Source organism: Hevea brasiliensis, chromosome 16, assembly GCF_030052815.1.
Source record: "Hevea brasiliensis isolate MT/VB/25A 57/8 chromosome 16, ASM3005281v1, whole genome shotgun sequence".
In the NCBI taxonomy this organism is placed as follows: Eukaryota; Viridiplantae; Streptophyta; class Magnoliopsida; order Malpighiales; family Euphorbiaceae; genus Hevea; species Hevea brasiliensis.
This window is the reverse complement of record NC_079508.1, coordinates 69663306-69679056: the sequence shown is the minus strand read 5'-3', so window position 1 is coordinate 69679056 and position 15751 is coordinate 69663306. Positions and strand designations below refer to the sequence as shown.

General features: G+C 34.2%; 3 protein-coding genes across 8 annotated transcripts; 2 read left to right on the top strand and 1 right to left on the bottom strand.

Annotated features, from left to right (window-relative positions):
- Nucleotides 1–995: 995 nt before the first annotated feature.
- Nucleotides 996–2228, top strand: LOC110656114 (uncharacterized; the record flags this gene model as incomplete). The annotated part of the gene is made up of 2 exons (XM_058138502.1): nucleotides 996–1164; nucleotides 1696–2228. Coding segments are annotated over 2 exons (360 nt in total), but the record flags the coding sequence as incomplete, so codon positions are not given.
- A 2225-nt stretch (nucleotides 2229–4453) lies between these two features.
- Nucleotides 4454–8817, bottom strand: LOC110656046 (pentatricopeptide repeat-containing protein At2g13600). Of its 6 annotated transcripts, none has more exons than XM_058138141.1 (4): nucleotides 6166–8811; nucleotides 5419–5610; nucleotides 5248–5329; nucleotides 4454–5071 (listed from the first exon to the last, which is right to left on the bottom strand). In XM_058138141.1, the coding sequence occupies exon 1, from the start codon at nucleotides 8699–8701 to the stop codon at nucleotides 6272–6274; it is 2430 nt and encodes an 809-aa protein (XP_057994124.1). In that variant the 5' UTR covers nucleotides 8702–8811; the 3' UTR covers nucleotides 4454–5071; nucleotides 5248–5329; nucleotides 5419–5610; nucleotides 6166–6271. The 6 variants fall into 6 exon arrangements, with proteins under 6 accessions (XP_057994124.1, XP_057994125.1, XP_057994122.1 ...); XM_058138142.1 differs by having other exon boundaries at nucleotides 5248–5324; XM_058138139.1 differs by having other exon boundaries at nucleotides 5248–5610.
- Nucleotides 8818–11665: 2848 nt separating this feature from the next.
- LOC110656113 (uncharacterized) lies at nucleotides 11666–14979 on the top strand. The gene is made up of 3 exons (XM_058137915.1): nucleotides 11666–12940; nucleotides 13923–14465; nucleotides 14649–14979. Exons 1-3 carry the CDS (start codon nucleotides 12035–12037, stop codon nucleotides 14748–14750), a joined length of 1551 nt encoding a protein of 516 aa, XP_057993898.1. The 5' UTR covers nucleotides 11666–12034; the 3' UTR covers nucleotides 14751–14979.
- Nucleotides 14980–15751: the final 772 nt, after the last annotated feature.

The following is a 15751-nucleotide window of genomic DNA, read 5'->3' as shown; positions in this document are numbered from 1 at the left end:
AGAAAACGTGCAAGCAATTGATTGCTTTTGCTTAAGCTAAGCACCAACTAACCAACAAGTAGTTTGGAGACGAGATGGCTCTATGTGCGAAAGTGGTCTCGGGATTAGCTTTCAAGCTGGGCCATATAATATTTGCCCTGCCTAACAAATTTCTTTTTTCTTAACCTTTATTTAATATCGCTATTACAGTTGCTATCGTATTATTACTATTATTATCATTATTATTATTATTATTATTATTATTTAAAACTACTATTAAAAAACATCTTAAATATATTAATTAGACAATAATAATAATAATAATAATAATAAATAAATAAATAAATAAATAAAGAGTATTAAATCTAAATTAGTTGATTGGTTATGTAAATATTTTTTTCATTGTTTGATTCTATTTGAAATTAATTTCTTATTAATATTCAAAATTATAAATTTTTTTTAATATTATTTCCCTCCCATCATTTTATATTTTTACTACACTTATTTTATAAATATATTATAAATATATTATATTTTAAACGCTCAGCATTTACGTCCATATGATATAATTAGTCTAATCATAATTAAATAAATTTTTTTTTTTTGTAATAATATTACAACTACTTTCCTCTATTTTATCCATCATATTTAATATCATATCTTCTTCATTTATTACTTTATTTTTTGGATGTTAATTTGAAAAATTAAAAAATTATTTAAAATTAAATATGATATGCTATGATTTTAATACTATCAAATATTTTTCAACGTCAAACCGTTCTCTCTCTTATTTTTATTATTATTATTATTATTTTCTGCATGCGCGGGAAAATAAATGTTTGCTGTGGTCTCATGATGTGGGCCGAGATGAATCCAATTATGCAATGGGCCGAATACAACTTTAATCTCGATGGTCAGTATAATATGTGCGGTGCATTGAATAATTTCTCCACTATAATAGTATCTTTACAAGATGAAACCTTGTCTGAACACGTGTTGGATTCATTTTAATCTGACGGTCTGAAATCATTAAAAGTTTGGGAGCCCCACCTGGATTGCCACTTGGACTTCGTTCAAAAACCCGAGTTTTCCCGAACGTTCTCACTCTGCATTTCAGTCTCTCCTCATCATCTCGAAGCACTGCAGTTCTGATCCGTTCTGTAAGAACAAGGATAACCATTGCAGGTACGGACACAGTCTCTGATGGGTTTCCTCTTTTTTTATTTATTTTCTTGCCCCTTACTAATTGAATTTTTGGGCTACTGAGATTTTGGTGGGTTTTTCTCTACAAAGGTTCTTGATTTTAGTTCCACTTCAATCTTGAATCAATTGTTTGATATTAGTTCAAAATTTTAGTAGCTAATTAGCTATGATATCAGCATATAAGCCTTTTATCCCCTGTCGTTTAAGCAAGCAATCTAGTGAACTATCTTTCGCACTATTTCCTTAACATGTCTCTTTGCATATTGTCTGCTTTGCAGGGTTGTTATTGCTTGCATATTAACTGTAGTTTTTGAAAGAGGAACACGATAACCAGGGCTTACATGCGTAGAATAGCTGCATTATTATTGCCAATTAAATACAAATCCAAACAAGTCTACCCTGTTGCAGGATCATGGGGTACTAGTGTATCTTATTCCTCTGGTCTTGTTATTGTTCTGATTGTATAAATTCAAGTACTTTCTATTCCTGACAATGATATGCTCTTAAAACCAGGTACCGTCGCTACTTCAACTCCAAAGAAACAAAAGAACAATGATTCGGGAGAAGGGAGGCGAGTTTTGAATGAAAAGACAGATCCTATTGCTGCCTTCAGCAGACCACCTTCACTCCCACCTGTTCTTGGACCGCTGGTGGCTCTCTCATTGTTCGAAATGTGGTCAAGCCATGATGGTGATGATGACTGATTGACAATGCAAAGCCATATCTACCGTTTATGTACGTAAGGATCTTTGTAGTGTTTCCTGCCTGATGTATTTCTTTGAAATGTTGATTAGCATGCTTATAGCAATGATAAACAGTCGAGCCATGAAATCCCAAATTCTGATTCTGATGTAGCCTGCTGGAAGTGGATGGATAATAGTTGTCAAGAGTCTAGGGTAAATCTTCATTAAAAACTGTACTATGGCATGATGACTCTTTAGGAATCCTGCAGAAAAGAAAGAATGACGTAGTATTGTCATACTATGAGTTTTGTAGTGGATGCTGTTTGGTTAAGTTTTAATGAATGTTAGCTTACATTCTGCAAACTTTAGGAAATCATAATATTGCAGTTACATTCTTTAACAGTGTCTGAATTCCTTGATGCAAGGAACCCATTTGAAGAAGGAAAGTAATGGTTAAAATCATGTCATGCTATGGACTATGGAGTAGAAGAATTGTTCTACTTTTAGCTAAAACAATTTGCAAGCAAGAGGAAGTCGTTCTGGGTGCTTACCAACACCATGCCTCCTGGTTGATGGGTGATTCGTTTACAACCAGAGCTTTCCTGCTGTAAAAAGCTGTTTCCTAATGGACTTTACAGGTCAAAACTTATTAATTTGATGTTGCTAGTCTATCCCCTTCTTGTGAGCATTTATAAAAGCTGCTGGTGAAAGGTATTCGTCTCTTTTTGCGTTCTGCCACAGTAGGAAGATTCATCATTTTCTTAAGTTTCTTATGGGTCTTAAATTTATTACCGAAAGGAAATGCAAATTCGTGCAAAACAAAGGTGGATGAATATACCATGTGCCAATTTACTCCTGCTGTAAATTCATCATTTTCACAAACATGTCCAATGCTGAACTTTACATTCTGGGGATGATGATAGAAATGCATAACCTTCTGCGGCAATTCATTCTTATTTGTTAAGCTTTCTTTTGGACAAGGTAAGAAACGAATCGTTTATTAGTTAGAGAAGAAGTTAATGAAAGGATGAAGAGGAGACCTTTTGCCGTGAATTGGAGAAGAGTCCTCAAAGTGACAATCGTCTGAAATATACTCATCTAGTTCCTTCAACATCTTCTCATTCATAACTCATGGAAACTCCTGATCGTACTGCATAAGGCTGATCCAATGTGTGAAACGGCATCACTCTCTGGCTCTCTGCTGCTGATGGCATGATCAAGTTGGGCCTCTAATTGTTGAATGGTTTGTTTTGTATGCCTTTTTAAACGAATAAATTTAAATAGCCAATCTTAAACTTTATAAGTCGTAACAAAATTATTTTTAAATTTAAAAATATATCATGAAATTTTTTAAATTTTAAAATTGTGCATAATAAAATTTATTAAATTCTCCATAATCGTTTTATAAATAAGACGTTAATATAGATAATTTAAAGTGATGATAATATTGTTGATTTTTTTTAAAGGTAAAATTTTTATAATTAGTTGTTTATATAGTGTTTTATTATGTCATGCGTTGAGATTTTTTTTTATAATTAATCTATAAAGAAAATTATGATTGATTTTGTCATTATTACATGAAAGGGAAAAAATTATTTTTGTCATTATTATTTTGAGTTATGTAAATTATGAAAAATTTTAAAATTAAAAAATTTGAAGTTACATTTTAAATTTAGAAACGATTTTTTTATAACTCTTAAAATTTAAAGGTAACTCTTGAAATTTATCCTTTTCCAAACAGATTCCTCGCTGCCCCATCTTAGTATTTTTATGCACAAGTTGGGATGACCGTCTAAAGGGCATGGCAGTAGGCGTGGCGTCAGCCATTGCTTTGAAGCAGATGGTCTGCTTCGGGAATTCGCCTAAGAAAATGACGGCAGAAGACATTTCCTACTCGGAATAAGATTGGGAAGACGACACAGATCTTGAGACACTAATTGAAAAGATTATAACATTTAACAAAAACATGACAGAATTGAGCAAAGAATAAAGTAACTTTCTTTGAACCATGCTAGCGGTTAAAGTTCTTCATGATGAATCCTTCTTGTACAATCCTATGTCCCAAGAAAACATTGTGTCATCCTTTTGCTGCTGTGATGGCTAATGAAGTTCTATCTTTAGTTTAACAAAGATAAAAAAAATAAAAATATAAAACTTTCTTTGAGCCATGGCATGAAATAAAAGAATCACTTCTCCACGTGTTAGGTACAGCAATGCCGGTTTGATATAAGAAGGAATAACTTGGCCTGTAAAGTTAGCGAGGAACATCATCTTGGGACTAGTTTCCAATTTATAGGAACAGTGGTATCTCAAATGTGGGAAGCTAACTTTTATGTATCCTTCTAAGCTACAAATTCTCTTCGTGAAATTTCATGTATCCTTGTTAACTACAAATTTCCCTTTTTTTTCCTTCGTGTTTTAGTAGTTGGAGTTAGGGAAGGAATTCAATAGTTGATTTGGCGCGTACTTCCTGTTAGAGGGCTATTTCTTTGGTTTTAGCAGTAGATTTCGGGTCCAATAGTTGTTTTCAAAATTTTCTTGTATTCTCCATACCTTGAAGATAAAAGGGAGGAAGGTGATGAAAATCATTGGAAATGAAGGAAATTTGTGCTCAATGATGAGAACAGATAAGTATTACACAGAGAGAGAATCACGAATTGATTAGGGAACTACATTTTCATTCAAATACTGCAGATTTTAGACCCTTAGAGATAAAGTATGATATAGAACCCTCTTTAGTTTTATGATATTCCATTCAAAAGAAAGAAATCTCATGCAATTGGATTCTTTTCTTTTGACCTTCAAAAGGGTCAAGACAATATTTTGGAAGAAAAGATAAAAAATAAGTAAATTTAGCACTAAAGACAAGAGGTATTATTCTAATGGGAGGGTGTGTGCAGCAGCAGGAGTAGGCTTTATAGGCTATAGCAACGAGTGGAAGTTAGGAGGCATGCCAGCTAATTGATTTTGCCTATATGATGATGTTTTCGGGTGGTAGAGCTCCAGGTATTAGGAATCATTACCCATTTACTGAATCCAAATCAGAATGGTATCGTTGACTATTGAGGCCTTTGTAGTTATTGACACTTCTCATCCGCTTATTATACTTCTCAGAGAGCAAGTTGTGCGACCTGACAATGTAATCCTCATGAAAAAGTAAAATCCAACTCAAGATCCAGAAGAGAGCTCCTGGATACCGCTTGAACCTGCACGTGTGCATGGTCAGGTAGACTCAAAATTATCATTATGCTTATTAAACTGTGGATCATTTGTCAGTCAATCAATTGACAAATCATGCCATGAACTCAACTTGTCTCAAGTTGAGCTAAAAAGAATCTTATACAGCCAGACAAATCCGCTGGCATGCCTCCCAACTCCTCACCTCTGAGGCTCTGAAAAAGTCTTTATTCACACCACCAGATTAATCATCCCCAGCCCCCGGTATACAATGACTTGTTCCTTCACTATATAAACTCCCAATGTGAGCAACACAATCAAATATCCACAATTATCAAACCAGAAAGCCCCAGAAAGAAAAAGTTGATTAGCATACCTTGGTTGACATCATGAACGACAAAGTCAGTGACATTCCTGCTACTGCATTCAGCAAGAATTTCATGGGCACAAGGCCACTTCCAAGGCGAGGGCAAATAAAGTCAAAGATAGCAGCAAATGCTTTTCACTCCATTGTTTCTGTTTTATCCAGAGCCTCTCCAAATCGCCACCATTCCCACAGGAAAACCTCCTTGAGAGAGCGATAATAATGCTAGACATTATTAATATCTTAACAGAAAATTGTATGATCATTAAATTTTCTGAATACAATTTAGTGTTTCTTAAATTTTTTGAATACAATTTAGTGTTTCTTCCGTTAGGCCTTTTTTTTTTTTTTTAGTGTTTTATTACAAAATTCAATTGAAAATACTTATTTTCTAATTATATCAGTGTTCTAGATATAATATCACTTGAAAAGATCATAATATCATTGTCTTATGGGCCATTTCCTTCTGATTAAACTACCAAAATTTGCATGCTGCTACTAATTAATGCAGAGAACATTATCTACACTTAAAAGCAAGTGTTGTAGATATTTGTCTATCCTATCGTAACTTCCAATTGCATTCACAAGAATTGTAACACAGTTTCATTCATTTAATTACAAATGCATTCTGCATATATTACAGATGGGTTCAATCACAAAGTTCGTGGAATTTTTGAACGTCTCATTGCATCTAGTCATTAAATTCTCATTTGAAATACACGCAATAGAAGTTATAATAGAATGGATTGTATAACTAACCTGGTTAGACAAACTGATAGATATCTGTTGTAATAAGAAAAGTGACGGACATCTGTTGGATTTTATAGAAATTAAGGAAATTTCCTGAGCTTCACAAAGCATAGGTCTATAGAAAAACACCATCAAGTTCCAACTCTGGCAAAGTTAACATTTGCCCATACAGCCTTATCAACTCTACGTAAACTTCTTTATTTTGAGGATGTGAGATGTCATCGACCAAAAAGTTATGGATTGTTCTTCCCACTTGAATCCAACTAGAACCAGGTTCTTTGTGTACTACTTTTTCCTTCATCTCTTTTCTCAATTTTCCAACAGCACCCCACATGCCCACAGAAGCATACAGGTTTGATAGAAGAATATAAGTAGATTCATTTTCAGGTTGCAGCTCGAGAAGTTTACTAGCTGCAACTCTCCCCAGTTCAACATGTCTGTGGATGCTGCAGGCTGATAGAAGAATTTGCCATAAATGAACATCAGGTTGAATAGGCATATGATCTATAATCTCCTTTGCATCTTCCAGGAGTCCTACTCGACCAAGCAGATCTACCATGCATGCATAATGTTCTAAACATGGGATAATTCCATGAAGTTCAAACATAGATTTGAAGTAATAACGTGCTTTCTTCAGTAGCCCTGCATGGCAGCATGAAGTAAGGACACCGATATAAGTTATTTCATCAGGTTCAACTCCAAATTCAGACATCTCATCGAAAATCTTGAAAGCTTCTTGACAACAACCGTGTTGAGCATATCCTATTACCATGGCATTCCAGCCAGCCAAATTGTCTGTAGACATACTCCTGAATATTTTCACTGCATCTCCTATGTTTCCGCACTTACAGTAGATGTCAATGAGAGCACTTTCAACAAAGCTATCCTGATCAAATCCATATGTTAGAGATAGGGAATGAATTGCTCTCCCCTGTTCCATATCTGTCATAGCACCAAAAGCTTTAAAGACAATACTAAAAGTTTTGCCATCCACTTCAAGGCATGATCTCCATATGGTTTGAAACAAATTCAAAGCATCCGCATAAAGCCCACTATGGACCAAATTTGTCATCATCACTTTCACATGTGCCAAGTTTACCTCATCAATCTCACCAAATATCCTTTTTGAGTCATCCATACTATTGCATCTCCCATATGCTATTATCAAGCTGGAAACCATGGAATCATCTATCATGAATCCACATTTAATCACATGTGAATGGATTTGCATTGCCTGCTTTGTACATTTCAAGTTGGAAACTGTTTCAAGAATGCTAATGAGAGTATAGATGGTGGGCTGCAGTGCAAGATCAGACATATGTGAGAACACCTCCAGCGCCTCACTAACAAATCCATTCTCAGAACATGCAGATATCAGAGAATTCCAAGAAACAGAATCTCGATAGATCATATCATAAAAAATGTGCCTAGCATCATGCATTTGCCTAGACTTCCCATACATGGACACCAATGCATTGCCAACAGAAACCACCTGCAAATACCCTGTCTTATGACAAAGTGCTTGAATTTGCTTAGCTGCTTTCAAGAACTTCGCTCCTCCAATGGCAGAAAAAACATTGATCAAATTGTATTCATTAATATCTAAACCTATAGAATGCAAAATTCCAAAACATTCCAACGCTTCCTCACCATCACAAGCTGCTCCTATCCTCTCAGTCCAAGAAACAACATCTGGCTCAGGAATTTCATCAAACACCTTAATAGCATCGACTTTACTACCACACCTGGAGTACATACTCATAACAGCATTATTCAAATGCATTGAACAACTATACAAAAGTCCCTTTTTGACAGCAAACCCATGAATCTGTTCCCCTTCCTTAATATCAAATAAAGCACCAATTACCCCAGTTAAGCTAAACTCATTCAATTCGAATCCTAAACCCCTCATATCAGCAAAAACCTCTTTTCCCTTTTCAAACTCCCCGTTCCACATATACCCACAAAGCATAGCTGTGTAAAGCACATTATCCACACAAAAGCACTCCTCAAAACACCTCTCAGCCGACTCCATATCCCCATTTTTTGCATAATTCTCAATCAACCCGCTAACAATAAACGCCCTACACTCAAACCCCAGCCTCAAACAAACCCCATGTGCAACCCCATTCTCTCTCAAACTGCAGCACCCTTTGATCAAAGAACTAAAAGTAAACACATCAGGAACCAGACCCAGGTGCCTCAAGTCATTAAAAAGCTCAAAAACAGGCCCAGGCTGGCTAAACCGGGCAAACCCAGAAATGAGGGCGTTATAGGTGATAATATCTGGGTTATGCGTGTCCAAAAGGAAAGTGAGAGCTCGAGAAAGGTCATTTTGTTTAGAGAAGTGAGAAATGAGAACAGTGGAAAGGTAGGGTTCAAGATTGTTGCCAGACTTGATGAAGAGAGCGTATATTTGATCAGTAAGGAGAGGAGAAAAACAAGATACAGTGAGTGAGGATTTGAGAGCTTGCTGATAAGAGTTTTGGGAGATAAGGGTTTTGATTCGAGAGAAGTGAGTGTTGGCTAGTCTTAGTCTCTTCATGCATGCATGGAATTGAATAGATTTGGCCTTTCAGGTTCTTCCCTCTGAGCTTTAAAGCGCCCATCAGTAACGGATAGCGCGCGAAATCGAAAGGAAAGAGGAGTTAACGGTGTGAGAACTGAGAATTGATTTCCGTTTTGCATTTTGATTTAATGCCTATGATGCACACACGGGTACGGACTAAGGTCCGGGTCGAAACCGAGACTGGACTGGGATAAAACCGATTAAATTCAGATCGGTCCACAGTTTTAGCCCAACCTGAATATTAATAGAATTGGACTTATGGTTCCATTTAGTGTAATTTGTCAATTTTAAAATGTAAAAAATAAAAACTATTTTAATTATTAAATTACCCAACTTAGAATGAAATCGAAAAGCAAATTAAAATCAAAATCAAATAAAACTACTTTTAAATTAAATATATAATAATTAATAAATATTAAATATAGTGATAAGGTACATTATACTCTTAAATAAGAGTAAGTTTGATTTTTAGATAAATATTATTGAGAAGGATATCTAAAAATTTTAGTGACATTAGATTTCTGTAAACCATAAAATTAATAATGGGTATAGAAATTAAAAATTATAAAGTAATAATTATTTTTAATTAATTAAAATAAAAAATTAATTAGAAATGTTCATTTTTAAAAGATATTGATAAATCAAGAAATTATAATTTTTTTTTTAATTTCAAGGGATTTTCAAAAATTTGTAAGAGACAATATTATTAAAAAGTAGAATAATCATAACTTTCAATTTAATTCATTAATTATTAAATAATTTATTAAGTTTTATCAAATAAAAAAATAAAATAATAAAAATAAACATGTGAATATAACCGACATAATTCATCAAACACACCAATGAATATAACCGACAAGGTTCGACTCGGGTCATGGACAGCTCATATAGTTTGAAAATTTAAAAGAAAAAGTCTCTCAACAACCTCTGTTCATAAAGCGAGCCAAACATCTACGCGGCAAAATCCCTCCCCTCCTTTTTGCTGCTTATATATTATTGCTCAATTTGATACAATAAAGAATTTTAAATTTAATTTGATAGTTTAAATATATTTAATTAATAGTTATTTATTATATTTATAAATTAAAAACTAAATAGTTAATCATTGTGACCATTTATAAAAATCTTAAATATTTAATTAATATCTCAAAATTCCATCTTAAAAATTTAATTTAATTTAATTATTAATTAATATTGATAATATTTAATATTATTAATTCTTAATTTTTCTGAACGATGATTTTCATTTATTTTTATTATTTTAGCTCAATTTGTTTGAATTTATCAATATGGATATTCTTTTATTCAGCATTATTTATTCGATATAATTAATATGAGACATGTAATTATCAATTTAATTTTTAATGTTGACCCTTTGTTTTTTATTCTAATTTAACCAAACTTTAATATTTTATATATTAACATTAAATTTTTTATTTAACTCAATTTTCTCAAAATTTGCCCTTCGTTAGCGGCTTTTCAAATCCAACCAACAACATCAACGTCAAAGTGAAAATTTTATTTGACATTGACTTTGTTTCGGGTGTGAAGAGAATATATACTTTAAATATATATTAATGAAAATATTAAAATTTAAATTTAATATATACTAATGAAATAAATTTTATAAATTATTTTTTTAATAAAATTTAAAATAATATCTTTTCTTTTAGATATATTATTTTATGTGTGCATCATTGTCAAACGAAATTGAAGTCTATTGGACGTAGACTAAGACACGTTCACATGTGGCACTTGGCCGACCCATCCAAATTAAATATCAAATTTTGCTACCTCTAAAATTGTTTAAATCAAATTTAACAAATTTCTTGATTCATATATTTAAATTATTTTTCTTATTTTTCACATCCTATTTTCCTAACGGGAAATGATTGATTAGACACTAAATTAATTATTGGGCTTGATTAGATGTTTGTGGATCAACATTTATTTATTTATTTATTTTTTAATACTTTCAATGAGAGTATTTTTTAAGTAATTATGCTCACCAAAAATTAATTTTTTTAGTATTAATTAATTACATTATTTAAAAAAATAATTTTAACCTTAAACGTGATTGTCAAATTTATTTTAATTTAATTTAAATTAATCAAATAAAGCTATTAAAATTATTTTAAATTTTGAATTTTTTTTTATAAAAATTAAAAGTTAATCTTTTGACTTGATCGAGCAAGCCCAATTAAAAGTAATTTGATATCATTTCATTTTAATTAAAAATAATTTTCAACCCAAACTTATCTCTGCAACAAACCCTAGCCCTAGCATTCTTTTATTGCCAGTGGAATTCACACGTTGTTTTACGTCTTACTCATCTCGAAATGAGGAGACTCGGTCCGCGAAAATGATAGTCAAAGACGTATTTTCTCCATAGGAAAAAAGAAAAAAAATACTTAATTAAAAAAATAAAATTGGATTAACGATTAATTTAATTAAGATATTTAAAATTACTAATACTTACCTACATTAAGAATATACACTTGTGACTTGTCCAATGCATAAATAAAAATGACGTATAAAATAAAAATAATTAGATTTTATCATAATTTGTTAAAAAAATAAATTTCATTAAATTAATGCATGGGATAGACTCTTATACTTAGAGTCTATTTAATATTATTATTATTATTATTATTAAACTTGTTGAGAAAAATATTTATTTAAATAAATTAATTAAAAATTAAATTTAATATTTTTAATTATAAAAATATTAAAATAGAAAACAGTTTTAATTTATTTTTTAATAATATTTAAAATAATATTATTACTTTTTAATTCTGAAATTTAATTTTCTAAAGAGTTATAAATCAAAAGTTATTCAATTATGTTATATTAAATATATTTTTTAATAAATTGAGAGCATTATCCTGATAAATCTTCTGTACAATGTATATATTTATAAATGTACAAACACGCAAACATAGGACTCTGTAGCTAACAGAATACTAGGGAAACTGGAGAGCGCGATCTGGACACTATAATTCTAACCTTTCTGCGACTCCTTCCTCTCTGTCTTTTTCCCCCCTCGACTCTGCATCTCCCACTACGCATAAGTAATTTTCCCTCACTTTTCCTTCATTTTCCCTCTTTTTTTCTTTCTGGGTATTCGCATTCTTCATTGATTATATTCCATTTTTCCTAATTTATCTTTCCAATACATTCATGTTCCATTTTCTATTGCTAACTTCCAAATTCTGCAAAACCCAACGGCTTTTGACAGACATTTTTGTAGCGATTGCTATAAGGAGCCAAAAGGGGAGAATAGGAAGTAAATAGTTGAATTATAAAAATATGAAGGTAACAAATCAGAAAGATTCAGAGAAAATAATTTGGGATCATATGAGAAGCCCATCTGGGAACCACTTTTCCGGACCTGGTTCGCAGACGCGAATCCTACCTAAGCTCATGGTTTGGCTGATCCTATTCGTTTCACTCACCTATGTTGCTTACACTCTCAAGCTGGTCGCCACTTCACGAGCCTGCAATCACGAGCCTTTCTCTACCCAACATCATCTCTCAATCTCTAATCATTCTCAGCCCTTGATTCAAAATCAAACGGCTTCAAACATTCCCCTGAGAGGCAGTCAAGAAACCCATCAGCCGACGGAGATTCACGACATAGTTTTTGGCATCGCTGCCTCGGCAAAGCTGTGGGAAAAGAGGAAGAACTATATCAAGATTTGGTTTAAACCTCAGGAAATGCGAGGCATTGTGTGGTTAGATAATGCCGTCAAGACTCGTGAAACGAACGGGTTACCCCCGGTTAAAATCTCCGGCGATACTTCCAGTTTCGCTTACACGAATCGCCAGGGCCATCGGTCAGCGATACGGATCTCGAGGATCGTATCCGAAACTCTGCGTCTCGGCCTCGAAAATGTGCGGTGGTTCGTGATGGGGGACGATGACACTGTTTTTATCACGGAGAATCTGGTTAGAGTGCTGAGGAAGTATGATCATAATCAGTTTTATTATATCGGGAGCTTATCGGAGTCCCATTTGCAAAACATCTATTTCTCTTATGGAATGGCCTATGGCGGCGGTGGGTTTGCCATAAGCTATCCATTAGCAAAAGCGCTCAATAAAATGCAAGATAGGTGTATACAGAGGTATCCTGGACTGTACGGATCCGATGATAGAATGCAGGCTTGTATGGCTGAACTCGGTGTACCACTCACCAAGGAATCCGGATTTCACCAGGTTCATTTCTCTTTCCCCTTGTTATAATGACTCCTGTACTTTTGCTGGTAATTTTTTTTTTTTTTGCTGTGGTCTCTCATTTGGGATGTTGCCAGCCATGGATGCCTAGCCTAGATTCTTCTTTCTTCTTCTTTTCTATCTTTCTAGTCCTTTTTCCCGAAATTTTGGCCGATATCTGGCTTTATTGTGTGTTACTTTAATTTGCATTAAATTGCTGGAATTGGGAAAATTTGGAGTTCCAATGAATAATTATTGTTATCTGTTGTGTAGTTAATGAACTGGATTCAACTCATTAAACCTTTCCTGATAATATTTCCCGATATGAGCGTTTTGTAGTTTTCGGGGAATTTCAGGCGAGACTTGCATCGGCATTGGTTTTAGCCATTCGATTGCTCAATGTCGTCCTTGCAGGCTTGTACAATTTTTCAATTGTTTGGGTGTCGGTTTGGGACCCACCAGTAGCTACGACTGGGACCTTGTTCTGTCCACGGCTTGCCAGTGCTAATACCGACGAGCATACTTGGTGCATGTGTATCACATATCTATGTTCCTTTCCCAATCCAAGGAAAGAAACAGAATTGGTGATGAGCCCCTTTTTGGCATAGTCCAGACTATTAGCTGAAATTGAATTCATCAGGATTTGTCCTTAAATGGAAAACTTGTGGTACTTTCAGGGCACATTCTTGTGATATGAAGAAGGGTCTTAACTTCTGCCTGACAATCTTATTTTATCCTCTGCATTATTTAGATTATGAGAAATTCTTGGTTGGACTTGTTCACCATGAAACATGTGTCATTTGTGTAGTTCATGTACAAGCTATTGGTTGCTTTATGATCATACATGCCAAGTTGTGAATTTCATTGCAGTAAACTGAAGCTCAAACCCAATTTATGTTCCAATCCTGATGAGGTTCCTATTTTTTCTAGTTTTAAATACAGCTATGGAGATAGTTAATGATTCTAATTATCTTTTTGCAATCAGTATGATGTGTATGGAAACCTGTTCGGACTCCTTGCTGCTCATCCGGTTACACCTTTGGTCTCATTGCATCACCTTGATGTGGTTGAGCCCATTTTCCCTAATGTCACTCGAGTTCAAGCACTTCAACAGCTAATGGTGCCTATGAAGCTGGACTCTGCAGGGCTAATGCAACAATCCATCTGCTATGATAAATCTAAGAGCTGGACCATTTCTGTTTCATGGGGCTTTGCAGTTCAAATTTTCCGTGGAGTCTTTTCGCCTCGAGAAATAGAAATGCCTTCAAGAACATTTTTGAATTGGTATAAAAGGGCAGATTACACAGCATATGCATTCAACACTCGACCAGTTAGCCGAAACCCTTGCCAAAAACCCTTTGTATTTTACATGTCAAAGGCAAGATTTGATTCTTCACTGAATTTAACAGTGACCGAGTATGCCAGGCATCGTATCCCTCACCCTGCATGCAAGTGGAAGATGGCTGATCCTACTAATCTTGATATGGTTGTGGTTTATAAGAAGCCTGACCCTCACATGTGGGATAGAGTAAGTGCTCCTTGAACTACTCATTATTTTATTTGTCATTACCATCATGGATCTTGCTATTTGCAATTCTGCACAATGACTAGTATGCCTTCAAGTAACATAGAAATTTGGTTAATTTCTTGGTATTGTTTGGTAGCATTGGAACTCAGTAATTTGCTTTTTTCATGCATGTGCGTTGGGCAGTCTCCAAGAAGAAAGTGTTGCAGGGTGATCAACTCAAAGAAGAAAGGAAGCATTACGATCGATGTGGGTGTATGTAGGGAAGGTGAGGTCAGTGAAATATAGTGATAATTGGAACAGTTTTAGGATGGTAGCTGCTGCTTCTTCTTCTTCTTCTTCTTCTCTCTCTAAAATCTTAGTTCGTTAATTTATTTCTCTTGTTGCCAATTTTGCAAGTGTATTCCACGGTAGAGATTGACCCAAAAATCATTAGAAAGGAAATATGTTAATGTATAAAAGCCTTTATTTATACATTCTATACATGTAGTCTCATAGGCCCAGCGGTTCTATATTAGCTAATAGTTAATCCTTCTTTGATCTTTAACGGGATCTATGGAGCGAATTGTATAGGAGGCCATGTGCTATGACAAGCCTTAATTCTCTCAATTATGATATGGAACTTGCTTAGATTTACAGTATTACCACTCTTTTCACTATAACAAAAGGAGAATCGTACGACATAAAGTCGACCAGGAAATGAGGTATTGATTGTTTCTTTTTCTCTACATGCTGATGGCCGATTTCAGTACAGCCGGTCATGATCCCGACTGCTACTCTGCTAAAGGTGTCTCACAAAGTTCAACCCCATAGCATGAATCTTTTTTAACTGATTTGATGACTCCTAAGTCCTCGCACTCAAATTTTAACCGCAACAAGAAAAAGGGTAAAAAGTTGGGAAATATATACAGGAACCAGCTGTGGATGTGGTGGGTCTGAGCTCTGAGAAGAACCCCATTAATTAGCTTGGACTGAAATGGGATGCTGGATGATTGGCCTCCGCATTTAGACAGTTTCCGGACATTGGATGAGCTTTGACCGTTTCTTTTATTTTTCTTTGAAATTCTTTGGGTAGCAAATTATGGAGGGTTTAAAGGGGATCCACAGGCACAGGGGTCCCTTGGCTGTTTAGATGGTAAGGTTTGATATCTTGTTTTAAAGAAATAGTATGATTGGCGACATAGAAATTAAAATAAAGGTGAGGTCCCAAGCAAATTGAGAGTCTAGAGAGACCTAGTCAAGCCTGAATTATTTGTTTAATGTTTGATGTTGGTTCCAAAAGGGACCTT

Bases quoted from the DNA above. Each gene is read 5' to 3' on its own strand.
- LOC110656046 (XM_058138137.1), bottom strand. From the start codon at position 8,701: ATGAAGAGACTAAGACTAGCCAACACTCACTTCTCTCGAATCAAAACC.
- LOC110656113 (XM_058137915.1), top strand. From the start codon at position 12,035: ATGAAGGTAACAAATCAGAAAGATTCAGAGAAAATAATTTGGGATCAT. The intron at 12,941-13,922 runs GTTCATTTCTCT...TTTTGCAATCAG, and splicing joins AGGAATCCGGATTTCACCAG to TATGATGTGTATGGAAACCT. The intron at 14,466-14,648 runs GTAAGTGCTCCT...TGCGTTGGGCAG, and splicing joins ACCCTCACATGTGGGATAGA to TCTCCAAGAAGAAAGTGTTG.